This window comes from Akebia trifoliata, chromosome 2 (genome assembly GCF_017979445.1).
Source record: "Akebia trifoliata isolate Shusen 1 chromosome 2, ASM1797944v1, whole genome shotgun sequence".
Taxonomy (NCBI): Eukaryota; Viridiplantae; Streptophyta; class Magnoliopsida; order Ranunculales; family Lardizabalaceae; genus Akebia; species Akebia trifoliata.
The window spans coordinates 32,949,776-32,977,711 of record NC_141376.1 but is presented as its reverse complement, the minus strand read 5'-3'; the positions used below and the strand labels follow the sequence as shown (position 1 = coordinate 32,977,711).

The window sequence follows — 27,936 nt, the reverse complement described above, 5'->3', positions numbered from 1 at the left end:
ACCTTTGACTCAAATGATCCGAGGACGAGGTGATGGAAGTACCTCATTCCAGTTTTAACGCTGAAGACGAAGAGGACGACCAACAGCTTCTCAAAAGGCTAATAAGGGGTACCGACCCTCAGCCTTCCAAAGCTAGAGATGTTGCTAACCAACCTCCTCCCCCACTTGCTACCACTGTTACTCCTCTACCTGCCAAGCCATCACAGGCTTCGACCTCGACAATTGGGTCGAGGCACAAGGAAGCCAGCTCCCTAGCCTCCCCATGGGTGGTCAACCTGATCGTGGGTGGCCAAGTTGTGATAGACCAAGATTCCATGCTAACCAATTCTTGGGTTGGGCGTGTTTTCTTTGAATCGTCAGTTCTCTTAGGAAACCTGGCAATCACCAACAGGCACTTTGTCGAGGATCCGACGAAGTTCTTCAATGATACCTTCCAAGCTCTAATCACGGTGGAACTCTTAACCTTTTCTCTACTTCTTTTTATTGTTTTACGCTAAGCTTTAACACTTGTTTTAATAATTTTCTAAGTGTAGCATGTTGTGGCTAAGCTCAATCAATCACGAGACACAACGCTGACCGACTATGACAAGACCGATGGGCTTGCAAAGAAGTTCCAAGGCAAAAGGGATGTTGTCGAGTCTCATTCTCTAAAGATCTAGGCTAGCTTAGATGACGCTCGGTCCGAGCTGGAGCAGACGAAGAATAACCTTGCCTTGACGAAGGGGGAGATTGCCTTGCTGAAAAGGCAACTAGAGGCCGAGAAAGAGAAAACGCTCGAAAAACAACTCGCCTATCTTCAAACTCAGCTTGATGCCTCCGAATTGGCATGGGAAACGCGTACAATAAACTTAAGGCCAAGTTATCTAAGAAAAACATTTTTGCCCCTCCCAAGCAATCTCATAATCAAGCCTTTGATGATGCTGATCGTTTCGTCGGCGTTTAGTTTTTCTTTGCATTTTCCATGTACAAAACAACTGTTGTTATGTGTAATGACTAACATTTTCTTTATCAATGAGAAGTTTGCTTGTTTTACCTTGTAGTATTTGCTTATGAAACAAGTAACCCTAAGAATTTTTCGCTATTTATTTGTTAAGTTAATCAGATCCATCCGGGTCACCAACTCAATAATATTTTTAGGTTGACCGAAAACTTTTACGACATGAGTAGGTGTCTAATTTTATACGGTCAAATTCCTTCTGTGGCTGGCCAAACCTTTACAAAAACTATCTAAAACCCTGGGTCGGGCTTAGATCACAAAACATACTAAAGTCTTTTGGTTAGGCCAACTCCTCAATTGGGCTCGGCACCAGCAAATGGCCAAGGCTTTTAGCTAGACCAACTCCTTAGTTGGGCTCAGCACCAGTGAGGGACCAAGGCTTTTCACTAAAATATCAAAATGCATAGAGCTTCGAGATAAGGTACTTATTGATAGTATCTTTTGAGATTGAAAGCGTTTCATGATGCCGTGATTACATCTCCTAATATTATTTTCAAATAATACACCCCTGCTTCTCCGAATTTATAAACGATGTATGGCCCCTCCCAATTAGCTCCGAGCTTCCTACTATTAAGTTCTTTTGTATTGGCGAATATCTTCTTTAATTCCATATCCCCGACCTTGAACTCTCTCTTCCACACTTGCATGTCGTAAGACCTCTTCAACTGTTGTTAGTACGATGCAAGCCTTTCCATCACTCTCTCTCTCGAGTTTCTTCTAGCTAATCCAGATTTCGAGCTATCATTTCCTCGTTCATGCATGCCTTAACGACTTGCGTTCTGGCTGTAGGTACTTGTATCTTAGTAGGGATGACGACATCTATTCCATAAGCCATGAGAACAACGTCAGCCCCGTGGCTTGTCGGGGTGTTGTTCAATATGCCCATAATACATTGTGCAATTCTTCCACCCACCTTCATTTGTGATTGGACAGTCTTTTCTTCAAGTTATCAAGAATAGTCTTGTTTGAAGCTTTTGCCTGTCTATTTCCTTGCGGATACCTCGGAAACAATTAGAGTGAGTTGATTTCATGCACTTTATAATATGACTACACTCGACCCCTTTTAAATTGTGTCTCATTGTCTGAGATTAGTGCATAGGGGATTCTGAAGTGCGTTATGATGTGTTCCCATGTAAACTAGTGAGAGGGACAACCTCTACCCACTTGGTGAAATAGTCTGTTTCCACCAATATGAACGTTTTACCCCCTTGTCCCCTAGGTAGGGGTCCAACGATATCCATTCCCCAGATTGCGAATGACTAGGGGGCTGTCATCGGATGAAGCTCGTTAGAGGGTTGGAGGTTCAGATGAGCATACCTCTAACACTTGTCGCACATCTTGACATATCTTTTATAATCCTCCCGCATCCTTGGCCAAAAATTGCCCTAAGTTACCATTTTATTTGCCAAAGATCGTCCTTGTAAATGATTACCGCATGTTCCTTCATGTATTTCTGTCATCTCTAGCTTGGACTCTTCTGTACTTAGGAATTTTAAGAAGGGTCCTCCAAACAACATTCTGTACAACTCTCCGTCAATTAGTGCATACCTTTCGATTTTGTAGAGGAGATTCTTGGCTTCCCTCTTGTCCTGAGGGAAGGTTCTTGATCGGAAGTATTCTACGTAGTCGTGTATCCACCCTAGTATCTGGTTGATTTGTAGACATTTTTCTGGCTAATAGTCAATGCTTGCCTTCAGTTGGTATTCCACGAGTATCTCACAGGTTTCTGAATCTCCAAGCATCGAAGCAATGAAAGCCAATGAGTCGACGTGCATGTTCTTTTCCCTTGGAATTTTGTTCATCTTTACCTTGGTGAACCCGCTAAACTCTCCTTTTATTACTGCCAAATATCTCGCCATTCGCTCATCCTTAGCCTCGTACTCCCCATTACATTGTCTTGTAATAAGCTGCGAGTCTGTAAACACCATAAGTCTGCTGATCTTGAGGTTTTTTGTCATCTTAAGCTCGTTTATGATGGTTTCGTATTCTGCCTCGTTGTTTGAAGCGTTGTACCCAAGTTTCAATAATTCTCGAACTTTTCATTGCTCGGAGTAACTAATACAATGCCAACCCCTGACCCAGTGTAATTGGATGACCCATCCACGAACATCATCCATCCTGACTGACTGCTCCATGTATTTATTGCCTCGTCTTTTTCATCTTCTCAATTGGGATATTCGACTGGAAAACCCACCAGGAAATCTGCTAACACTTGTCCCTTTAGTATTGTCCGTTCTTTGAATAGTAGGTCGTGTTCTCCAAGAATCACTGCCCACCTCGCCATTCGTCTAGACTTCTCTGACCTATACAACTTCTCTTTAAGAGGGTGGTCATTTATTACTCTGATGCGATGAGACAAAAAGTAAGGTCAGAGTTTCTGGGTTACATAAACTAAGGATAGGCCGATCTTCTCAGTTTTAATATACTTGACCTCTGATGGGCTGAGCATTTTGCTGATGTAACATATGGGATATTCTCGTCCGAGGTCCATTTTGAATAGTACCGAGCTTATAGACAATGTTGTGGCCCGCCAAGTAGAGTCCCAACTCCTCTCCTTCCTTGGAAGCGCTAAGTATGGGTGACTATCCAAGGTACTTCTTCAGGTTGTGGAAGGTTGTTTCACATTTTTCACTCCATTCGAACCTGAAAGCACCCTTGATCCGTATGTATGGATCCGCTTTTTGTAGTTTTGGGAGTCGCCACCTAGTTTTACGATCTAAGAACCAAAACATGATTGTAAACAGATAAAACATACTGATCTAAAAAAAATGGGTTTGGAAATTACATTATGGGATTGGAAGGTGTTAGGTACCAATCCCGCCCGACGAATGTTGGTCTTTACTTTTTTCAAAAAATTTACATTGCAAAAATGACCTAAAAATTAAAATAAATAAAAAAATACATTTCTTTTTACCTGGGTGATTGCAACAGTTGATTCCCTCAAAAGTGGTGGAGAGCGTTACTCGTATGAGTTTTCCTGTTTTTGTCTCTGTCACTAGATTCACTTTTGATCTCCGAGATAAGGTATTTTCCTTCTAGATCTAAATGTTTTATGACTTTTTCTAGGTGTTTTTTAAGTAAAAAAATAGGGTTTAAGTGTTAGGTAGGGACTTGGGACTTCAGATTTAAGATTTTAGGAAGGTTTGGGAGAGTTTTTGGCCTCTCTTTCCTAGGATTTTTCTTGACCTGCGAGTTTAGGCTGTGGAGGCTCCTTTTTATAGAGCTTTTTGGAAGAGTTAATGTTTAATTAGGTTTCTTAAAGATAAAGTTAAGTTGTTTAATTAAAGTTTTAATTCTTACGTACAATGAAGATTTTTAAGTTTTTTGAGAATCTCCTAATTATATTTTTAATTCTTTGGGACCCTAGATGGAGGGGTCTTTTATAAATATCATATGGGCCCCATTTAAATAAATGAGTCACCACTTAAAATTTGACCCGAGGGCTTGATTTATTGATTTTATTTGTTCAAATTTTTAATTCAATTTATTAAGATTTCACTTTACGTTAATTAATATTTTAATTATTACTTTTGAAATTTTAAATTTTTAGGGCTAGAAAATTATTGTTTTTCTCTCAAAGAGGATTTTTGGTTGAGAAGCTGTTTTAAAATTAATTTTTAGTAAGAATTTGATGGGAGTTTGTGTCACTTATGGGTTTTTGGCATGAAATGATTGTGTGCCATATGAGGGTTTTTTCATAATTTTATCAAATTTTGTGAAAATTGGTGAAATAGTTTATTTTGTTTTAATTTGTTATTTTATGTGTTCGAAAGGATTTTCTTAAGCAGAATGTAGGCTCTAGGGATATTTTGATGTCAGGGGTATTTTGATAATTTGATTATTTTTTGATGATTTTTCTCGTAAAACTTCTTTTTATCTGAAAAATGATGATTTCTATGTTTTGAGTTATATTTTCCTAATGTAGCGTGGTATCTAAAGTTTTGCTTACTTGAAATACCTCATCCGAATTTCTTAAACATATCTAGTAACGAATAAAAAATATTAGAATATTCATCCACCATTAGGAACCGTCACAATCGGATTGACGAGTTAATTAATTAGGAGAGTAAAAAAATGGGGTGTCTACAAAACTCTTTTCCCTTCTTCAACAAGCTGAAGAACGGTCGACACCTGTCCAAAACTCGCGAAATGAACTTGTTAAGGACCGTTATCCTTCCAGTTAAAGCTTGCATCTGCTTTAAGTTCCTCAGACTCGGCATCTCAATTAAAGATCATATTTGGTCTAGGTTTGCCTCGATTCCTCTCTTTGTGACGATGTAACCGAGGAATTTTTTGGATAGTACCCCGAATACACACTTCTTTGGGTTCAGTTTCATTCGATGCTCCCTCAAGCGCTCAAACGTCTCCCCAAGATATCTTAAATGGTCCCCCGCTTGCTTACTTTTTACCATTAGGTCGTTAATGTATACTTCTACCGTCCCGCCGATTATGTCCTTGAACATTCTAGTAACCAATATTTGATAGGTTGCCCCTACATTTTTTAGTCTGAAAGGCATGACTTTGTAGTAAAACAACCCTTGTTCAGTTATGAACGACATCTTTTCCTAGTCCTCTGCTGTTAGGGGAATCTAGTTATACCCCGAATATCTATCCATGAAAGACACCCTCTCGTGTCCCGAGGTTGAATTTACCAACCTGTTTATTCTCGACAAAGGAAAGTTATCTTTCGGACAGGCTTTATTGAGGTTGGTGAAGTCTATGCACACTCTAACTCTCCCATCTTTCTTAGGTACTACTACTATATTCGCTATCCACTCAGGGTACTCGACCTCTCGGATGAACCTTGCTTGCAATAATTTGATGACCTCTTCGTTTACCCCTTGCTTTAAACAGGGTGACAATCTCCTTGGTTTATGTCGAATTGGTCGGAATCCCTCATCGCCATTTAATTGGTGGCAAGCGACGAGGGGATTTATCCCCAACATATCTTCGAAAGACCATATGAACACATTTTTACTGGCTCTCAAAAATTGTACCAGCATATCCCATTCTTTCTCTGGCAACGTTGTCCTAATGCTAACTAGCTGCTCACCGTTAGTACCGAGGTCTACTTGTTTTACTTCTTCAACCGTTGTTGCTCGCTCCATCCACGATTCTTTCTGTAATTCTATAACTGCCCATCTTCGATAGGTGGCTCTTTTTTTCTTCTTTAGAGGCTCGGTTCCAATGCACCTTCCAGGCTTCATGGCCATGGTAAACACCTCTGGGACATCTCTTGGTCCCCTTTAATCTTCATCATTCCATCCGGGCTCAAGAATCATATTACCTGATGGTAGGTCGATGGGACGACCTTCATCTCGTGTATCCACCTCCTTCCAAGGATGGCATTGTATGCTCAATATGCATCGATCATTATGAATCTTGTCATGACTACCCTGGATCCAGTTGCTACTGGAAGCTTGATTTATCCAACTGAGGTATTCAAGGTTTCGTTGACTATGAACACAATGGTCTAAGTTGGTGCAAGGCTTTTTGAGATCCTTATCTTCTTTGTTGCTTCCAAGAAGTGGATGTCCACCATACTGTTGGCGTCCACCAGAATTCTTTTGAGGTATACATTTTTGATCGGCAATGCTATTACCAGCGCGTCTTGGTGAGGCGTAGTTGTACCTCTAAGCCCGTCCTTTGTGAATACTATCGCTTGTTTTCCCGTAGTGGGACTCGATCTTCGTGCTTTATCGACCCCCGAGGACATTTGGTTAACACTGATTTTGTGACGTATCTTCATTACCTTTGCTCTGGCCAGATGCTTCGACTATCTTTCCGACTCATACACCCCCGAGATAGTGTGTACTACCCTTTGCCCCTCAAGTTCGTGTTGTCTCTCTCCCCTGGGTAGTCGCAGTCGTGGTTTCTGAATCTCTTCCCCCTGTTCCCCCGTCTTTCTCTGGCTGTGGAGGCTACATATCTCCTGATTTTTCCGTCCTCGATCATATCTTGCACGATATGCCGCAACCTGTAGCAATCTTTGGTCGGGTGATCTTCTGCTCTGTGATATTCATAGTATGGTTTTCCTAGCTTTCCTTAATAATCCTGAGGTGGTTGCAAGAAGCCGTAGTCGTCGCGTATGTACCTCAATATCACAGACAGCTTCTCGTTGAGCGATGTGTATACCCGTCCTCTCTTCCACCTCGACTACTCCTTTGGTTCCCATCGTCTCTTCTTACTACCCCCAACACCTGGCTAGGTGGTGACTTTCAGGGCCTCCAGATCTGCCATACTGTTAGCAACTATTTGTGTTGCTCGCCCTTTGCTTTTCATCGACTCCTTTACCAAAATGTACTTTTCGACTTTTGCATAGAGATCTTCGAGTCGTAAGGGGTCAAACTTGATTAGTGACTCATGCAACCGAGTTATAGGGATGATAGTAGTTACATAGGTACGCAAGTGGTTGCCTCGTCCATACTCTCGACAACTAGACTCCTCATTAGGAATCGAGTCATAAAGGAACATATACTCTCACCGACCTCCTATCGTAGGTTGAAAAACGCGTTCACTCCAACCTTTTTCTTACGTAAGTGGACGAACTGTCCAACAAATATTTCTTCTAGTTCAGAAAAATTTGCTATCGACCCAGCAGGCAGTCCTTGGAACCATGACATAGCCTCATGCCTCAGAGTTGACGGGAAGAGTTTGTAGAGTAAAGAGTTATTGTTTTGGTACAAGACCATTTGACTCCTGTAGTTGAGGATATGGTCCATAGGATCCCTCATTCCGTCGTATATTTCGAATTTTGGCAGGTGAAATACTCTTGGGGGGTTGGAGCTCATTATCGCTGGTGAGAATGATGTCCCCCTAAGCTCCCGATTGGCATTTCGAGCTCTCTGTCTCGGGTCCCTTCCTCGAGCGAGTTCTTCATCCCTCATTCCCAACATCTCTTCGACTTCTCTCCTTGTCATTGGATTCCAAGCTTCAGAACTTCCCTATTGTGTTCGTACTGCTGCTGAATCCACAGTTCAATCATTCTCACTTCGCTCTGCCACGCGGAACGTGTGCCCCTGGCTACCCTCTCCCTCTAGACCTCCTCCTGTCTCAGTTTCCTCCCCCAATCTCTGTCTGAGCTCCTCGTTTTCTCTCCTTATCGTTGTGATCTTGTCGTTCTGCTTCTCTAACCCTCTACGCATCTCTTCTATCATCTCCGTTAACAAATGATACATTGTAAGCATTGGATCTTGCGGTGGGTCTACTGGTAAGGGGTTTGATGGCTATCCACGTCCTTCACCTCTTGTCCTTACCATACTAGTCATTTTTGTCCTTGTAATGTTTCCCACGAATGGTGCCAAATTGTAGATACAAAATTTCACTCTATCTCGAGATCCCCCTTGAGAATTCCTAGCACGGTGGATAGCCTGCAAGAATATCACTCCAACGATCAAGTTAGACTTTAGTGCCAAGCTAATAAAGTGCTCTCTAAGAAGATTTGTTCTAACATCTCGTGTGAGTTGTTGCTTGGTATTTATAGAATTCCTTGCTCGTGGATTTCCTGGGATTCCCTTAGTGATTTGTCAGAGTAGTTGTGCCTACTCCTTGATCTGTCAATCACATGAGTTGTTACACCTGATCTATCATTGCAGGAGTTGTTACAACTGATATGTTAGTGCAGGAATTGTCACACCTGACCTGTCAGGTCTCACAGGCACACCCGACTTATGTACTTAGAGTGCTTGAGAAGGTCAATTTTAATGTAGCTCGGTGCATTCACCACTCGACTCGACGAGCTAGTTATGATTCTCCAAGATTGCCACGTGTCAGTCGCTCCGAGAAATACCTTCCACAGATTAGATTAGGATCGAATTGATTTTTCATCCAATAAGAAATTTATTAAATTGATATGTATTGTTTAGGATCTTATCCAAAAAATCACTATTTTCAAATTCTTAAATTCTAACTCAAAAAATATCTTTCTGATTCTTAAAGAAAAAAGGGTTAATTGATTGATTTATAAGTTTCAAATCGTGATTGAATTCACATATGTTTGGTAAAAAGAAAAATCTTCTCCTTTGAGAATAACAAAAAATGAAAAAAGTTGACTCTTTTTGGAGCCAATTTGGAATTCAATTGATTTGACTCAACAAATTTTAAGATTACGATGATTTAGATCCTCTCATGTTTTGGTGAATATTTCAGATTCCCATGTTTTCAAACTACTGACATGACATACCCCCTTAATCTTGATCTTGATCTTCTCTTGTTGACTAATCAAATGATATGAATGACTCACCGAGGGTTAGCTGAGATTCTAAAGAGAGACTGGGCATGCTTCCCAGCTCCTGACTTTGAATCTTTATATGTCCCTTCACAGTAATGTGGCAACTTAAATAGTATCATGTGATAGGGTGTTGGATGGGGCGTGACACTCAGTGATTAGTTCTAATGGATAAGGTTGTCACATGGGTTTGGCAAAGCCAAATGGATCATGGCCAGCCCTCTAGACTCAGAGATACCCTATTCCAAAAATAAATGATAAAAATGACCTCCTCTTCAATCTGCAACTAAAAATCCTTAATTTTTCTTCTCAAAATCAATCATCTCTAACCTCTTAGGTAAAATGATTTTATCTTTTTCAACCTTAAAAAGCACTTTGCTATCCTCTTCAATCTTAAGATCTATGTACTTTAGTTTTCAATCCTCGAGAATAGGATAGGATTTTTAAGTAAATGATGATGGAATTTTGGATAGAAAAATCAAGGGTTTCCAACAAGGGATTAGAGAAATTAAGGTTGCAAACTGGGGGAATGAAGATGGATTCAATATGTTAAAAATAGTTAATATTGCGTTTTTTTTCTTTTTTTACTAGGCAAGCAAGGAGTTAGTAGTCAATTGACTTGAGGTGACAATGGGGTCTGATTTTGAACCCAGATCATGGTATCATTGTCACACTCCACAAGCCTTATCAACTTAGCTAAGTTAGCACCTTCAATGCAGTTAACAAGCTTGAAGATGATTGGTTTTGGAAAGAAAAATCTAAGGTTTTTTTTTTTTTTAAATTTTTAATTACAAGTTATAAATGAGGGCATTTATGTCATTTTTCATTAATCTATAAGAGAAGACCTGAGTCTTGGGGCCATTTCATTAGTTTGAAAACACAAGAGATATCTCAAACATTCAGCATGGAGGGGCACGTTTAAATCTCCAAATTACCTTTTATTTAAATTAGGTGACATTTATATATATAGGGTGGCGTTTGGCAGCCAACGTTAGGGAGCCAACACGTTTGTTCTATGTGGTTTAAAAGTTTCGGATTGAGCTGATTTTTTGTAAGGGTGATGTCTATGGTGAGGAAATCACTTTCACCAAAAATCAGCCCAATCTAAAATTTCATCAAATATATATAGTTACACCTCCACCACTAAAATTTTCAAAATGACACAAATATCATAATTTTATTGAAACAAAGGAGGAAAAAGAAGTAAAATAGACAAACAACAACAGAAGCATTGATTGACAAACACCAATTACTATCATTTATCTTCTCATTCTCATTCTCCTTCTAGAGGTCCTACTTCCAACTAAAAGGCGAAGAAGGAAATAAGCGAAACCCCGATAGTAGAACCGATAACAGCCATGGTTGTGGTTGAGCCGCTGTGTGGAGCAGGTGCAGATGCCACTGTGTCATCCACAGCCAAGGCTGCATTCATCGTGGTGGCGGCAATGATGAGGATTGCCAAGGAGATCTTTTTCATGTCCATGGTTGTGTGTGTATATATATTAGTGAAAACTTTGAAAAAGAGAATAATCTCCAAAATAAATCCGCTTTGGAGATTATTTTTCTTTTTCTCCTTTTCTACATGCATGCCTAAGGTGGAATGTGGGCGGTGGGAGGAATTTATAAGCAGGATTTAAGGCTATTTTTGTAATACAAAAGTTAGGATTTTGATTTTTATATTTAAAAGATTAATTTAATTTTTGATATGTTACGAAAACTTTAGTTTGTGGAGGAAGGAAAGTGTTTTGAGCTGGTCTTATGTTACAATTGGGGTTAATTATAGCATCTAGTGTTGTTGGGCTTAAAAGTTCATCCAATCATTCTTGGTTGATATTACCTAAAATAAGTATGGGATCAGGTTCCACTCACTCATGGTTGTTTTTCTTCCTTCTTGAAAAGGTAATCTAGGGGTTAGGCAGATCCATAGTTAGTAATTCTCTGAGTAATTTGCGAGTTATACCTTAAGCAATTAAAACTTCCATCTAATTCAACTCCTTGTACCTTTCAAAAAAAAAATTCAACTCCTTGTAAAAATTTGAGAATTTTTTATCTTCTTTGAATTATTCACAATTTATTCTTTTTCCGAATTAAAAAACTTTCATTATTCTCTTTTTACATTTAAAGGTTTCACCATTAGGCAATCACTGGCAATTGTTTATTTTCGAATCTCAAAAATTATTGATCAACAAGTTAGTTTTTTCACTCATTTAATATTTCTTCTCTTGAGATATAAAAATAGTAAATCTTAAAAGGTCTAGGGGTTTCTCTAAATATTTGGATATGACTAATGTGAAAATTTTAATATGTATAGACACAAATTTCTGAAAATTTTTGAGAATGTCCAAGTCGATTTATACTCCAACCATTGTTGTATGACCAAATTTTTAAACAAAGTGCTACTAATATATATCCTGAATCATATTTAAATTAATCTCATAACGTTAATTTTTTTTTTTTTTCCGTTAAACTGGATTGCTAACTATGGGCAGAACCCCAACCAGAATGAAAAAAAAAGTATAACCGCATATACCTTGTTCCTGGTGCATCGTCCCTAGTGATGTTAACAAGATGATCGCTAGGGAGTGCATTAGGTAGGAAGACACTGTAATTCTTGACTAGTGTTAGAAATTAAGAGTCCTGCATAAAAATCAATCCAGAATTCTTCCAAACGCTCTACGCTCTTCTCTGCATGAATAACTTTGCTCCAATCCACTATCTTAAACAGAGTCTTGAGGCAGGTTGTTGTGTGGCTGAAGACAGCGCAACAAGGAGTCAATCCGTCCTCTTCCATGAAGACATTAGAAGAAGATGTCTGCTCCACCAAGGTGGGCATAATGTGTTTGAATGCAAGGTAGAATTAAATGCTCCTCCTTAGATTGTTGTTAAAGAGTTGTAAATGCGATCAAAGACTGCAAAGAGGAATTCTAAGGTATCATAACGCCAGTGAGATGATACCTGGACGTTCAATCTCCACCCAAGCCATTATTAATTAGCTAGCAAAGTCTCCACACAAGCATAGAGGATTATAAGCATCACATGTTCCATTTATGCATCTAAGTTGCTCTTCAATGCCCAAGTGTTCTTTACATCCTTCCCATCCACATTTTTTTCCCGACATAGTTTATCATTACTAATAAGCCTGGAAGAAAATAAATACTCACATTGCAATTGAACCGAAAGAAAAAGGGGGGAAAAATCCAAAATCTATTCCTCCATATTCCCTTCTCAATTTCATTTTTTTTTTTTTTTTTTTTTTAAAGAGTTGATTTTCCTGTCAACAGCCCACTTCTGTACACAAAGTTGGAGTTGGGACCAACCTTATATCATATATCATAAGAAAACCAAAATATGATTCTGCTCAGTTAAAAGCAAGAGTCGAAATTCCATCCAGCTTGGGCTATTTTCGAACATAAGTAAGACTCCGTGCAGTAGTAGGAGACGGAACACTATTGTTGTTGTTGGAGAGTGGGGCACCATTTTGAATGCTCACAGTGCTCTCAATGGCTGGAGTGACTGGAGCATCTCGCTTCCACTGCAAACTCCGAGCACCAGGTTTTATTGGAAGGCGAGCCCTAAATGCACCCGGCATGCCTCTTGGGAAAGGAACTCTGGAAAACCTAGCAGCAGCAAATGGAGAGCCCCTGGTGGCTACACGAGGAGGAGGCCTACTCATATTATTAGAAGAGGCTTCCTGATAGCCTAAGCTTTTCTTAGTGACCTGCACAAAAGCCATACGCAAGAACCAAAATGAACAAGGCTTCAAAACAAAGATGGCGAACATGGGAAGGAATAAAAAATCGAATCAAACATAATTGAAGAAAGTGTTGTTTATGTGTAACTAGAAACAACAATTATGCTTTAATATTTTGGTAAGCATCTAGCGTGGAATAATTAAACAACTTCTACCATACAATTTGCTTCTGAAATACAAAAATGTCTACATACTATAGGTCGAACAAAATAAAACAGATAGATTTTGTTTAAATAAGAAATTTAAACACCAATTTTAAATTTGATTATATAATCTATTACATACAAAAAGATATACAAGGAATGTACAATCTTTTATCACTAGATATTTTTAATTTTACATGGTCATTTTTTTCCAGCCCAATCCCATTATGCCTGGGTTACAGCTTAGTTGACATACCCCAAGGGGTACAGGGCTAGTCTATGGTTGAGTGAGCTTCTTTAGGGCCGGGTTAGGGCTCAACCAAGCCCAGCGCCGACCCACCCATTGACCGCCCTAATTGTTGTCATGTTGTAGCAGCAACAACACCTTATTGCTAACCTGTTTATACTTCTTCCTTTCTAATTTTTCTGGTACTGCTGATCGCTCTACTTTTTGTAGTGCTAAATACTATAAATTGTTCATAAAACTCATATTCATACATGCTATAAATGAAAAATGTCTAGAACCCATCTTTCACTATTTTTTTTAATTTTAAATTTTATTATGCCTTCACTCAGGTGTATGCCTTGCCTTTGCACCTCAGGCACCAAGAGGCCTTTGGGCCTTAGTGCGCCTTTCACTCTTATCTACACGGAGTTGGTCATAATAAATCAAGTAATTTTGAAAATGGTCAATTCAAAAGGTGGGCATTAATTACTTTTAACATGACCAACACCAGGGAAGATTTCACACTGAAAAGGAAACACATTCACAAACATTCATGAAAGAACACACAAGTTTTAGTGAATCTACTTGTGTTTCTACAAGATTCATACAACATACATCTTGTTAATTTATACCTTGAGAATGCGAGACAAGAAGGAGGTGCCATTCAGAGATAGCGCAAGTTCTGCTGCCTCCTTGCGCATGAACTCTACATATGCTGACCTGCATAAGAAGAGAGGATTTTTTTGATTAATTTTAAAGAGAAGGTAGATTCAGAAAGGAGGGAAAGATACCCAAAAATGTCTGAAACAACTCACCCTATTGGCTGCCCAGTTGCTGCATCAGTCATTATAACAACTTTCAGCACTTCCCCGAACTTATTGAAATGCCGAGAAAGTGTGTCCTTGGTGGCAGCAAAATGAACCTGTAAAAATCAATAACAATACCAAAACGTGTCAGGAATTGAAGATGATATATAGCCTTCCTTTCCAGTTGTAAGGAACAGATCCATCTACTTACATTGCTAACAAAGATGGTCCGAGAATCAGCATCTTCTGAAGGACGACCCCCAGAATATGAGCCTGCGATTTATAAGAAGAAAGAACACTCCAACCAATTAATATAGATACAAAAATGAAGAGAATAAAAATCCAAATGAAGAAGACGACTACACCACTAAGAAATCAACAATAACAAGAAGGGATTTTCCTATGTAAACCAATTTCCAATCAACAAAGTGGACAACATATGCATTTACCAGGAGTAAACGGCAGGGACTTTTGAGAATCCTTCTGCGTATCCACATCGGGTTTTTCCTGTTAAAATGGACAAAAAAAGGCCCTTCAGACATTCAGTACAAATAAGAACCAAGACAGAATAAAATCATGGATTGAAGATCACCGAAAAAGGGAAATCAAGGTTTAAAATCTCATGTCAAGGGAATGTTTCAGCAGGAGACAAACTGAGGTCTCAACCTAAACAGTCGGAGACATTCCAAAACATCCCGAGACAATACAAAGCATTTCCAAAATATTCAATGCTTAAAGGTTAATGTTTTTTTCCGGACTTGGCTGAAACCAGAATGTTCCACCAAACATTCCAAAATGGAACAAAACTTTGAACCATGAATTTAATAACATTTTAATCAGGTTTCCATTATGAAGTGGGGGAACAAGAATTACATACATTTAATCAACCACTGTAAGGACAACAAGGCACTCACATTTTCATCAACAGCCAGTACGGTGTTGCTGTTGTCCTTAATGAGCCGGGCACCAGGTTTGCTTGCAACTGCCTCGCTCACCTGAACAGCTTCCAGATTCTCCACTTCCCTTACCTCCCGTGGTGGTGCCTGGTAATGTGGTGGTTTCCATGTATTTACATTCACAGAAATATTCACAATCTTCCGGGAAGTGTTTGCTACATCAGAAGGTGGATGATTCTGATCTTTTACCCTTGTTCTCCTCACAACTTCGTTTGTGTTCTTAGCCACACTGTATCGCACCATCAGTGAATCCTCATCTTTGTTTACAGAAGATGTTCCTGTCTGAGAAGCATCCATCATAACCCCTCTGTCCTCTAAGACGTTAAAATCATCATACCCTTCATTATCAGAAGCATAATCATATGCCATGATGCCAGTGTCGTCCTTGTCCAATATCGCCGTATTCCCACCAACTTCTCCACTGTATTCATTTCTTTCAAAATCTTCATACACTTCATCTCCCATATGGATTGGTTTTTTAAACTCTGATGATTGGTCAGTCATCCCTGATAGATCCAGACCATGACCTAATCGATCAAACACATTTCCAGAAAATCTAGCCTTGGTTACATCCTCAGCAGCTTCAGCTGCAGCTTTGAATGCAGTTGCCACAGCACTTGGCAATCTTGCAACCGATCGTATCCGCTGAGGTTGATCGCCCAATGATGAATCCCCAGTAGATGTAGAAACCACAGAACGAAGACGCTTTAATGTGGGCTCCATTCTCAAACTCGGTGACCTCACAGTCCCTACTGCTTCTCTCACAGCAGATTGAAGCAGACGACATGGAACATCGATGGCTCGATGGGAGGTTACTTCTCTCTGCCAGACGTTCATAAATGAATCAGAAAAATGTACAGAACAGTGGAGATGCACGATTACTTTAAGCAGCAAGAGGAATGTCAGAATCCTAGGCATTTAGATATGGGTCTTGTTAACGTGTGGTGCAATAAATACACCTTGGGAATAAGCTTCTTGGGGTATTTTGGTAAAAAAAAATTGAGGGTATTTTCGGTACAAAATTCAATTTCCCAAGTGCATCAGATGCAAGTGTGCCCTTAGGGCACATGTTAACAAAACCCTTCAGATATAAGGCAATTACAGTTTGCAAGAAAATCTGAACAGCACCTGTTGTACAAGATACTAACTTAGTTTTTTAAGATTCATTAGTATTTTTTCTAGTTTATCTCAGGATATGAAAAAATATCATATACTTGCACATTACACAGGACAAAAAGCTTGATCCTCATATACGGCCCATGCGGCACATCTACGGGCATGTCCAGACCATCCAATTAAGGATACATCATAAACCCAAAAACACCTCTAATTGGATATCTTAAGTTCTTAAACCATTGAATAAAAACCATAATCATTATGGATTGTACAGAAAATTCCATTTCTCGGATGACTGGGATCATTAGGTCGAGGGGGAGGGGGGAGATTAATTAGATGGTATGGATGCAACTACATCTGAGCCACTATAATGAAATATTGTAAGGCACTTCATTATACTATTTCTATGCTAGTGGATATAAAAACTATTAAGCTATTCTAATTTTTGGACGATGAGATGCGTATCTCCCAGAAATGAACGAATAAAAAAAACAACTAATGCTTTTAATTTCGTATAAGGACACAAGATATTCACCAGCAGTGTACTGGTTCTACTCAAATGTAAGGTAGCTTAGTTGTTTAATTAAAACAAAAGGATGAGATCTGGTAGCATTTTCCTTATTTATTTATTGTTATAGAAGTTCCACTAATAAAAACGCAGAAGATATAAAAGATGTATAAGGAGATCAAGAAGACTTACCAGCAAAAAATGACAGAAAACACTAACAAGGTACAAGAGAATAAAGAGGAATTCCTATCTTTACAGTGACCTTTTATAGAAAATGTTCGAAAAGGAGGGAAAACAAAATTCTCTTTCAGTTTTGAAATATGATGGGCATTTTGTTTATTTCCTAAATAAGACTACATTGTTATTTATTTTACTTTTTGATAAGTGAAGGCGGTATATGATCTACAGGGACTTTTTGTATATGCTATTAACTTCTTTTTGTCCAATTCCTCTTGAACTCCTCCCAACAAATCATCCAAAAACTGCTACATATAAAGAACAGGAATACCAAAACAAATACATTCAGGGTTCATTGAAGCACATAAGGACTCCCATGTTCTGAAGGGAAAACTAAAGCAGCATATATTGTACATTATGAGACAGTAGAGAAGGATGAGCATAAGTAACCAAATTTAAATCAAATAAAGATAAACAGTCCATTTTTAATCAAATAGAAATAAAGTCTAAAGCCAAACCTTCATTTGGTGTCGCACATCTTGACGACCCTGTTTGTTCTGGGAGGTTGGTCGTGGAGAGCGAGATCGTTTCAAATGACCACGTTTGTGATGACTTTTCCTCTCAGAATGAATATTGTCAATCTCAGAGCTTCGAAGAGGAGGTGGTTCAGCCACATCCCTCACAAGTCCTTTCCATTCTCTATTGCGCCGACTTTTAGATTCATTGGTAGTCTTTTCTCTATCAGATTCAGAATCCAACTGGTGTGAGTCATTTCTTCCTGCTTGTTCCACCAACATGGGTTTTGTCCCGGTCTCTTCATCTGGATAAGATTCAAGTTGTTGTACATACAAATGCAAATTTGAAGAGAGATGATCCCACAACCTGAATGAAGATAGCACTATGAAAGGTGAGAACCACACTTATAGCTAGTAATTAATTTTGTAGGATCTCAATTTGGACCATAAAATTAAAATCCAAAGAAGAGATGACATACCAAGATACAAAAGAATCACTGTCATCCCCCAAGAACACATTGAGCTCATTCTTTGCCTCTTCTTTCTGTCTGCCATTTCTGAGTAAGACAATGACATATTCCTGCAGATGCAATTTGAAATTTTGAAAAATTTATAAACAAATATTCAACCATTTTTTTCATAAGCCTCTCAATCTTCAGATCTCTACATGTTAAGGCCACATCTTTACCATCCTTTGCTAATACAGTAAAATTATGAGCCTAAGATACATAATTACATCAATGTTCACCATGGGGACACTGCAAGAAACAGTAACTGGTATGCATGCCACATTCATGCATAAAAATTAATAACAAGAATCTGAAGTCAAGGGCAAATAGAACTAATAGTAAGAGAGTTTGTAGGGTGAAGCAACATCCAAATAGAGCAGACAAAACGGTCTGAACATTGAAACCAGTGTTTTAAAACACTAAAATCGGTGAGGTCTTTCATAAGGCAATAGTAAGGCGTAAGCCTCACATGCATGCATTTTAAATAGATGAAAATTCTAAATATACAAATAAAAAATAGTAAAAATCCAATAAAGGAGAAAATCGGGGAAAATCCTCAAGAAAAAAAAAAAAAAAAACTTGGACAATTCACAATTCCACAATTTTTTTTAATTTTTTGATAGGCCACTATTCCACATTCCAACATTTAATATATATATATATTTTGTAAGTAAATTTCATTAGAAGAAAGAAAGCGAGATTGGTCGAGACGACCAACCAAGTGCAGCCAAGTACATATGATCAATCTCCCGAAATACAACAAACACCCATCCAATTAGCTACGAAATCCTGAAACCTTACACCTCTTAGTTCTTTGAAGACCTTAGACCACAGAAATACAAGACCCAAAATAGAGTTAATGAGATCTAGAGAGTTTGATGATTTTCCTTCGAAGATTCACCAATTACGTTCCAGCCAAAGACCCCAACATATTGCGCAGTGAGTAATACTCCACAGCAGCCTCTTGATCTCTGAAAAAGAATTCCCTAAGGTGAGCCATGACTTGAACAGATTTTGCACCGACCCAGGGAGGCAAGTTGAGATACCAAAGAGGCTAAAAAAGTGGGACCAAACCTCCGCTGCTACATTACTGTGTAAAAGGACGTGCTCGGCCGATTCTTCATCCCTCATACACAAAACACAAACGTTGGCCACACAAAACCCTCTTCGCATCAACAAGTCCATAGTCTGGATCCTCCCCAATGCGGATGTCCAAGAAAAGAAAGCTACTTTGGAGGGCACACGAGGCCCCCAAATAGAAGCCCCCGGAAATATAGAAGTATCCCTGCTCTAGAAAGAGCAGTAAAAAGATCTGGTGGAGAAAATCCCGTCCTTGCTCTCTAACCACACTCTGGTATCCTCACTATTCGGATCATGGTTAATGGAATTCATGCAAGAGATAAACCTCCCAATCTCAGTTACTTCCCAATCATTGAACACCCTACAGAAACCAAAGTCCCAATTCCAAACGCCATCCGTCAAACACTTAAACTTGAGACTGGGAGGCCTTTCGTCAAAGATAAGGAATACAAAGTGGGAAACTCCTCCATGAGTGGCCAATGCTCACATCAAACATCCTCCCAGAATCTCACTCTATTACCCTTCCCCACCTTGAAATGGGTCCTAACCTCTATTGTCAAAAGTTGCGCCTATGCCCTGTCTAGAGCATACAAGCACCTAGGCCTTACCCGCTTAAAGTGGGGTTTCAAAAAACTGGGGTTAAATTGATAATTTTAGGAAATAATTTTGTATAAATTGTGTTTTAAAGGGTATTTACGCAATTTTAAATATAAATGGTGCCTCCAATGTTTAGCTAATTTGTGAGGTGTCACACATTAAAAAAACAAGTGGCATGTGCAAAAGTAAATAAATTGCAAACTTTAGGATTTATGAATGATTAAAATTTCTTCAAAAAACCATTTTTTTTAATTTTAAATAGATAATTTTATATTTCCATCTTTTATCATTTAATATATTTGTAAAGGTCTTTGTTGTAATTTAAAGTATTAACTAAGGCTACTTTAAGGGTAACATAATAAAATCATATTTCTATTATTTTAAAAAATTAAAACTAACAAATGTGGTTATAGGGTTGTGGGATCGTAATTTTACTCATTTTGACAAAGATGGCCTTGATAATAACAACTTAGATGTAAACTTGGGGGCATTTTTTGTCTTCCAAATTTTGGCATCAACAAACACCTATTCAGCCTTATCTTATTATAACAATAAAGATGAGGAGCATCAAATTACTTCAATATTTGCGGTTACATTATTTTCATTTTTCTTACATCTTAGTTGTGTTGACATACAAGTTTGCTTAGTAGTTGGTAACTTAGTATTTTCTTGGTAATGACATTTACATTATTTTTTGCTCTTAGTTGCATAGCCTTTACTACATATAAAAACTGTAACATTAAATTTTTTTGCCGCTTAAGCCACGCCTAGGCCCCGAGGGGGTCCACCGCTTAGGCCCCACTCAAACTTTTAACAACCTTGGTCCTAACCTTGAACAACGGCAGCACCTTCATGATATCTTTCCACACCCCGCATCCATTGGCTTCCCTCGACATCCCACTCTCCCAACCAAACAAAATCGACTCATACTGCGCCTCAATAACTCACCTCCACAAGCTATCTCCCTTGACACCAAAACGCCAAATCCACTTACCCAAAAGAGCCTAGTTAATCAAACCAAATTTCTTAATCCCAAGACCCCCCTTGATTTTCAACTTAGTCATGCACTTCCAACTCACCAAATGATGTTTCCGATTCCCCTCTTTATCATGCCATAGGAAGTCTCTAATGATCTTGTCTAATCTCATTTCCACTGACCTGGGCATTCGAAACAACGAAAGAATGTACATGGATACTTGAAAGAACGCCTTTAATCAAGGTCACCTTACCCCCCTTTAGTCACGCCTCAATAACTAGCACTTCCAATATTTAATATCCAAATAAAACTTTCAAAATCAATCAGATTTAAAACCAAAAAAAAAAAACAAAAAGCCCATAGCTTCATACTTCTAACTTTCCAAGTTTTGATCTTTTCTTTCCCTTTTTTTTGATAGTCAAACAAAATTTATTAGAAGAAAAGGAGAATGTACAAAAGGGAGGATGACATATCCAGCCCATCACAGAAACAAGAATAAAAGAAAATTGATAGAAAACACCCACCCAACAAAGTTTACTTCTCCTCCAGATTACAAATCCTATCCCATCTTACAAGGTAATCTTCAAAAAGCACTCCTCTAAACACCTTAAAGAGCTTACCCAATGCGGAACGCAAATCAAGTCAACATTCAAGGTTCTGATGGAAAATTTGTAATTATTTACATTTTCACTTATTTGGGTCTAGATTCATTGTTTGAGATTATTTTAGATTAATTATTTATTTAGCTTTCTATTTTAGGGCTTTAATTTATGTTTTTTGGGCTTATTTTCATGGTTTATTTGTCCATTGTCTTGGTATAATATTTAAAGGCAATTTAATAACTTTATTTTGTCTTATATTTAAGTTTATTAGGGTTTGAAAATTAAGAGAAAAAAAGTTACGAATATAAGGTTATTTATTTGGTATTTTAGTTTGACTAGGATTCTTAATTTATTTTCTTTATATAATTTGTATTAGGATTTTTTTTTTTTATAAATGAAGATTTTGATGAATAAAGAATGGGTTTCTTTCATGGAGTGAAGTGAGTTCTTCACTATTCCTGGTGTGATTCCAAGGTTCTATCTTTCTATCTCTTTCGTTTTTTTTTTTTCTAATATTTATTTTTTCTTTTATTTTTCTTGATTTTATTTTAGTTCCTTGTTCTTGATTCTTGAAACCGCTTTCTTGATTCTTGATTCTTGAAACCTAAATCCCTAAACTGCCCTCCAACTAAATACCATAAACCTTACCCTAATCCCTAAACCTTCCCCTAATCATAATTTCAAAATCTTAGAAAACTTTGTGTTTTACATCCAATTGAGATTTTGGAAACCCTTTTCCTATTATCGCTCAAATCCTTACCCAAAATCCTAAACTAAATTCACTAAAACACCCTTATTTTCTTTTCGCCCCCCTCACCGCCATGCATCATTACCCTTGTAGAACAAAAGAGCTAGAACAAAAATTACAATACCACTAACATCAGTTTCTTTTCCATCAAAGATCCTTCTATTTTGTTCCCTTCCAGAAAGCCCAACAAATAGCAAACGACATGATACCCCACAAAATCCTCTTAACCTTGCTAAAAGACAAGCCCCAATGCAGCCAAATTTCGAACAAGGATTTAATCAAGCAAGGGAAACACTCGTATATCGCAAACAAGGAAATGAAGTGATTATTCCATATTTGTTTGGCGAAGCTACAATGAAGAAGAATATGGCTTGCAGATTCCCCATCCACTTTGTAGGCAGCACCATACCTCTTTGGATGAGCTGATCCATGGTAGGAAGACTTTCCAAGTTTTGATCTTTCAAACAAAAGTAATACTAGTAGCATGACAACCACTCTGACTGAAAAAAACTAGGCATTGCTTCAAGGCTAGAAGAAGAAGTGAATGAGTAGGTTCAGGAAAGAGAGACAAATAGAAATAGGGAGGAAAGAAAAACATAATGGAAGAAGTAGAAGAACCAAAAAATGTTGGGATTGTAAAACAATTAGGACTTGTAGAGATAAGGGCCAAAAGAAAACAAAATGTAATCTGTATGGTTAAAAACCTTTAAGTAAATTAAATGTTACAAAGGGAACAATTTTATAAATATAAGGACCATTATGCAAGCCTCTAATGCCTTAGAAAATTTTGATACTAGATTCCAACAAAAGGAGAGATAAGAGCTGGGACCTATAGCTCCGTTGATTGACATCTTGCAATGGAACCTATGGGATTGTAATGAATGTTCTATGGCGCTGGATTTCGTAAAAGGGACAGAGATGGACAGATGAATTTTAAGATGACAGACTAGGTTTTAATTGAAATTTAAGGGAATTTGAATAGGAAAAAATGAGGGACTAGACACAGATTATTCAGGTACAATGAGTTGTTAAATGGATTGCAGTGGATGAAGTATGAAAGGGTTACGGCAGGGGCTAATGAAAGTGGGTATTTGGGTTTTATAGGCATGAGGATTTGAGAGGGCAGAAACAGCTTACAAGATCTCGTCTTGTTCAAGTAGAAGAGAAGGAAAGGCAACTGGATTCTTAACAATTCAAAGAAGTTAAGAGGAAAAAAATATTCTCAAAACTCCAAGCTTCTTAGGTGGAGCACACAAGGCATCTCACCAATTAAGGGACCCATGCATAGGTTTGTAGTTGAGAATGGACATGGGCATGGTGGAGAATACACAAGAAAAAATAATTCAAGCACCCCATGAAGAGAAGCATAGGAATCAGGTACGTTTACACATTTGAGTATTTTCTTAGATATTGCTTACTATAGCCAACAGCCCATCTTTTGTGATCACGCTACGCTCCGGTTGGTGCATATGGTTGTGGATTAAAACCCCTCATCCATGTACGAGATTCCCACTTCGGTCCTAAACGAGGAACTAAAGATTGTTGATAAGATGATGGATGAGGTGAAGATGGGGCTTGGTTCAAACAAATAACACAATTATGTTTTTTTTTCTTCTGAAAATATACCCTCCAACTTTCCAAAATCTCATCATCTCTTACCAAGTTTCTTGAGCTTTTACCCTAAAAAAAGTACCAATTTTATGACACTAAATCTATAATTTCACAGATGAATTTCAACTTGGTGCAATTGGTACCCACCACAAACTAATGTACCGGGTGTAATCGCACCCCGGTGGGTGGACTCAATCTCACATATCCATCACTGCTTCACAGCTTGAAGAACTTCAAAACTATACATTGAGAACCACCCTTATGTATTCGATCATCTTGTATTGAGAAGAGATGAAGATCAGTAACCTCTCCAATTAAGCATATCACTAGATCCAGTTTAAGGTTTTTCATATATTAAATTTAAACCCAAGCCCACTCGATAATCAAAAAAAAAATTATTATTATTATTATTATTATAAATATACTGAGAAAAATCGATTTAAACACTTCTAATTCCAGAAAAATTAAATCTTTCGTACCCCACACCAATCACCCATTGAAAAACCAGAAATTTCCAAATGTGAGAAACAAGCAAACGAATGAATCAAAACAACAGTTCACAACTACAATAATAATAATAATAATAGAGAGAACCATACCACAAGAGTTTCGTCAGTATAATCTCCCATGAACTCCTTCAGTTTATCATTCACTCTATCCCGTAAACTCGCCGCTCCTTCGGCGCTGAAATTAACCCTAAATGTACGATCGGAACCGTCCATCTTTGAATTCGTTCCGTATCAACAGATACTAGAATGAAACCCCCCCAAAAGCAATCCAAAAAACCAACCCTTACTGTACGATCTTAATCCAAGACTCGTTTTTTTCTGACATTCAGAGATAGAGAGAGAGAGAGAGAAATTAGGCCACTTAAGGATTTAGGGTTTTATCTGTAAACCATAGAGAGAGAGAGAGAGATCTGGATTTGCAGAGGTAAGTGGTTCACCCCCTTATTCTTCTTCTTGCTGTTCTCCCTCCCTTCGCACCCACAATCAAACCAGACACCAGAGAATCGATTTTGTTCGTATGAGTGTATCTACGTATCAATCCCTTTAAAAGGGCTTAGTAACTTTCAAAACAATAATGATCGCATATCTCTTGACCTTGGTCTCCTCTTGAGGACCTTTTATTTCCAAATTCCGATAGGATTACAACTTTTATGATTTTTTTTTTTTTTTTTTTTTTGGAAATTACTTAAAGGACCAGGGTGAAGGGTTTTTCTTTTTAAGGGTTGCAACTTTGTTCGGGTTAGAGCAAAACCAGAATCGAACCGATCAAGATTGATTCCATTGTATAAGAACCAAAACCGAACCGAATTGTTTTAGAACCAAACCAACCCAAATCGATCTTAATTCAGTTTGGTTCGATTCGATTCCATGGGTTGGTCATAAATCACAGCCAAGAGAGAGATAGAGATAGAGGGAAACATGTCGTCGGTCGCAGCCTCGGACGCTGTCGCAAGTCGCAGCTGCAGAGAGAGGTCATAGAGACGAGCCAGTGATAGGATCTAGCAGTAGGTTGTAGAGTCGAGTCGCTGGCAGCAAATCACAAAGACGAGAGAGAGAGAGAAAAAGAGATGGTGGCACTAGCAGCCGGTGGCACTGGTAGCGGATCGCAAAGACGAGACGAGAGAGACAAACGAGCGAGAGCGAGAGAGAGAGAGAGAGACGGTGGCATTAGTAGCGGGTCGCAGAGCGAAACGAGAGAGACGAGCGAGCGAGAGAGAAAGAGAGAAACGGGTTAAGTTTTATAAAAAAATTAAAGATTAAAAATAAATTTAATATTTTATTTTAAAAACTATTAATTTGGTTTTCGGTTTGGTTCGATTTTTTTATATTACCTAAACCGAGAATCGAACCGAATTCATTGGTTCTTTATTTTTTAAACCTGAAACCGAACCGAAATCAATTTAAACCGAACCAAACCAATCCAAATCTCACGATTTGGTTCGGTTCTCGGTTTGAATTGAATTAAGTTGCACCCCTAGTTTTAAGTAATCTAGACTCCTGACTTTCAAGTTAGGAGTTTAAACCTTATTTATTTTGAATAGGGAGTTTACCCTTACATCTTACCAAAAGATCGAAATACCCTTCAACCTTGTTAGGTTTGTCTAAGGAGTTCTTACCTAGACCTGAAATCTAGTACACATAACTTCTCATTAAAGCCTACTTCGTCATTTTTACACATATCTTCCTTTTTTATGAAAATTTGATTTTAAGTATTTTATTTTCTTTTACATTTTTAAACCTTTGAGCTATTCGTATATTGGTCGCCCCCTTATTTTTACACGATTAACAACAACTAACCATCATTATTAAGTAAAGAAAATCAATTTTTATGTAACGAAGCTTCTGATATTAACTTCAACCTCCATACTTTACATTCATGTCTATTCTTCTTTATAAAAAAAAGTAAATAAGATTATAATACACATGACGCATCAGTATGGCACGACTATATACATATGACGCACTATATAAAATATGATATCATTAGATAATACGTTGCGTTACAAATAAATTATGTTAGGATACAAAGGTAATACACTATGTTACAAAAGCGTTTTTCCATTTTTCAATTTCACCTTTTCCATTTGAAATCTTCTCCGTATCTATGTTTTCAATCTTATTTTAAAACTTATTCTCTGTTTGAAATCTTCTTCTTCAACTATTCTGATGAAAATTTTTGCGAAAATGACAGTGGGATGAGAGAAATATATTATAGTATGAAAACATGTAATAACTACACTTGCAAAAGAAGTTATTTCAATATGAAAAGATGTGTGATGACTCAGCATGACACGGTGATATACACATGACGCCTCTATAAAGTTTAATATCATTGAATAATGCGTTGTGTTACAAATAAATTACGCTACGATACAAAACTAATATACTTGCATCATGCATTTTAATAAGGTCGATTTAAAGTTTTTTGGGAAAATTATCTAAAAGACCTTGGCTAAGAGATTTCTTTATAAATAATCCCTAAGTTTTGGGTGGTTGTTTGATAATCCATTTAGTCAACTTTTCTTTTTCTTAATGATCCATCAACTTCATTTCACGTTATAATGTTTTTGAAATATAATTAGGGTCTAGAAAGTGGTTTCTAAAGCCCTAATTACATAGACTTTATCAGTAAATTATACACTAAACCTTCTAATTACATATAATTCATTGTTAGTCCATAATAATTCTTATTTTTAAATTTAATTATGTATTTCAAAATTAATTATTGTTATTTACGTGTAACAGGAAATATTCACAAAGTTTCAAGGCGATTTAGAAAAATTCGAAATTACCACTATGATCCAAGATCTAAAACAAGACTATGGGACAAAATTCAAGTTAATTAGGCAAAATTATACTACGACGCCATGAAAAATAGCGACGATGCAGTCAACGTAGAAAGTCAAGCCTCGAAAATCATATTAGAGCTTGGTGGCTGAATACCATTCGTAATAAACTAGATCTTAATATTTTTGTAAACATGAAATGTTTCTGAAACATTAATTACCCTATAAACCCTAATTTGATCTCTATAAATAAGATACCAGACTAAAGGGCATATCATCTCTCATCTCCTTGAAGATTAACTTCTTGTTTTTCTATTATTTTAGTTTTAGATTTTTAGATATTTTTTTATTAGTTTTACAGAAGTTTGTAAGGAGACTGCCGGTTTCAAGTAAAAAAACAATAAAGATATTTTCTTTCTTTCACTCTCTTCTCTCTTATATATTATCTTTATTTTATTTTTACTTTGTTGTTCTTGTGATGATTATTGACTAACTTCTCTGTTAGATCGATTGAGGAAGTAGGAGTAAGATTTGTCAGTGTTTTACTATTATCGTAATAACTTCATAGTTTTATTGTGATAGTGTTATGTATTTATTATTAGGTTAAACATTGAATGTTTATCAAAGTTTTGATGGTTCTTTTTTTGATTAGTTCAAGAAGAACTATGCTTTACAGAAAATAATTAATGTTTATCTAATAATCTCGACTTAATGTATTGCATACTTTTCATCTTGTTTATATTATAACTGTTTGATTTTTCGATCCACAAATATTAGATTTGTTTAGTGGATCGAGATAAATAGAGAACCAGAATTCACTGATAAAACTTGTGAAGGTGGATCCAATTGATTTACACTTCTTTATCGTATTTTTAAGTATTTATTTTAGTAGTTTATTTTAGATAAATCTCTCTCGAAAACTATTTTTAATTGGTTACATAAACTTGAATTGGATTATAAGTAAAAATACTTTGGATTAACATTGTTTTTGTAGTTCGACCCTTGCTTGCCAAGGTTTTTCTTTGTTCTTTATTTTATCATCATCTACAGTTCGAACAAAATATTTAAACTACACTTTTTGCGTCTTTTTAACATA

The 27,936-nt window shown here is 37.4% G+C and overlaps 1 protein-coding gene across 1 annotated transcript; it reads right to left on the bottom strand.

The window, feature by feature from the left end:
• Positions 1–10,382: 10,382 nt before the first annotated feature.
• On the bottom strand, positions 10,383–24,581 carry LOC147410189 (RNA binding (RRM/RBD/RNP motifs) family protein). Its single transcript, XM_086432434.1, has 9 exons — positions 24,145–24,581; positions 17,902–18,002; positions 17,426–17,789; positions 15,065–15,928; positions 14,600–14,657; positions 14,362–14,423; positions 14,160–14,266; positions 13,977–14,064; positions 10,383–12,942 (listed from the first exon to the last, which is right to left on the bottom strand). The coding sequence occupies exons 1-9, from the start codon at positions 24,265–24,267 to the stop codon at positions 12,622–12,624; spliced, it is 2,088 nt and encodes a 695-aa protein (XP_086288560.1). The 5' UTR covers positions 24,268–24,581; the 3' UTR covers positions 10,383–12,621.
• Positions 24,582–27,936: the final 3,355 nt, after the last annotated feature.

Excerpts from the sequence above, each read along its gene's own strand:
- LOC147410189 (XM_086432434.1), bottom strand. The coding sequence starts at position 24,267 with ATGGACGGTTCCGATCGTACATTTAGGGTTAATTTCAGCGCCGAAGGA. Across the intron at positions 17,790-17,901 it reads AGTGATTCTTTTGTATCTTG|GTTGTGGGATCATCTCTCTT; the intron begins GTATGTCATCTC and ends ATCTTCATTCAG. Across the intron at positions 12,943-13,976 it reads TCTTGTCTCGCATTCTCAAG|GTCACTAAGAAAAGCTTAGG; the intron begins GTATAAATTAAC and ends GCTTTTGTGCAG.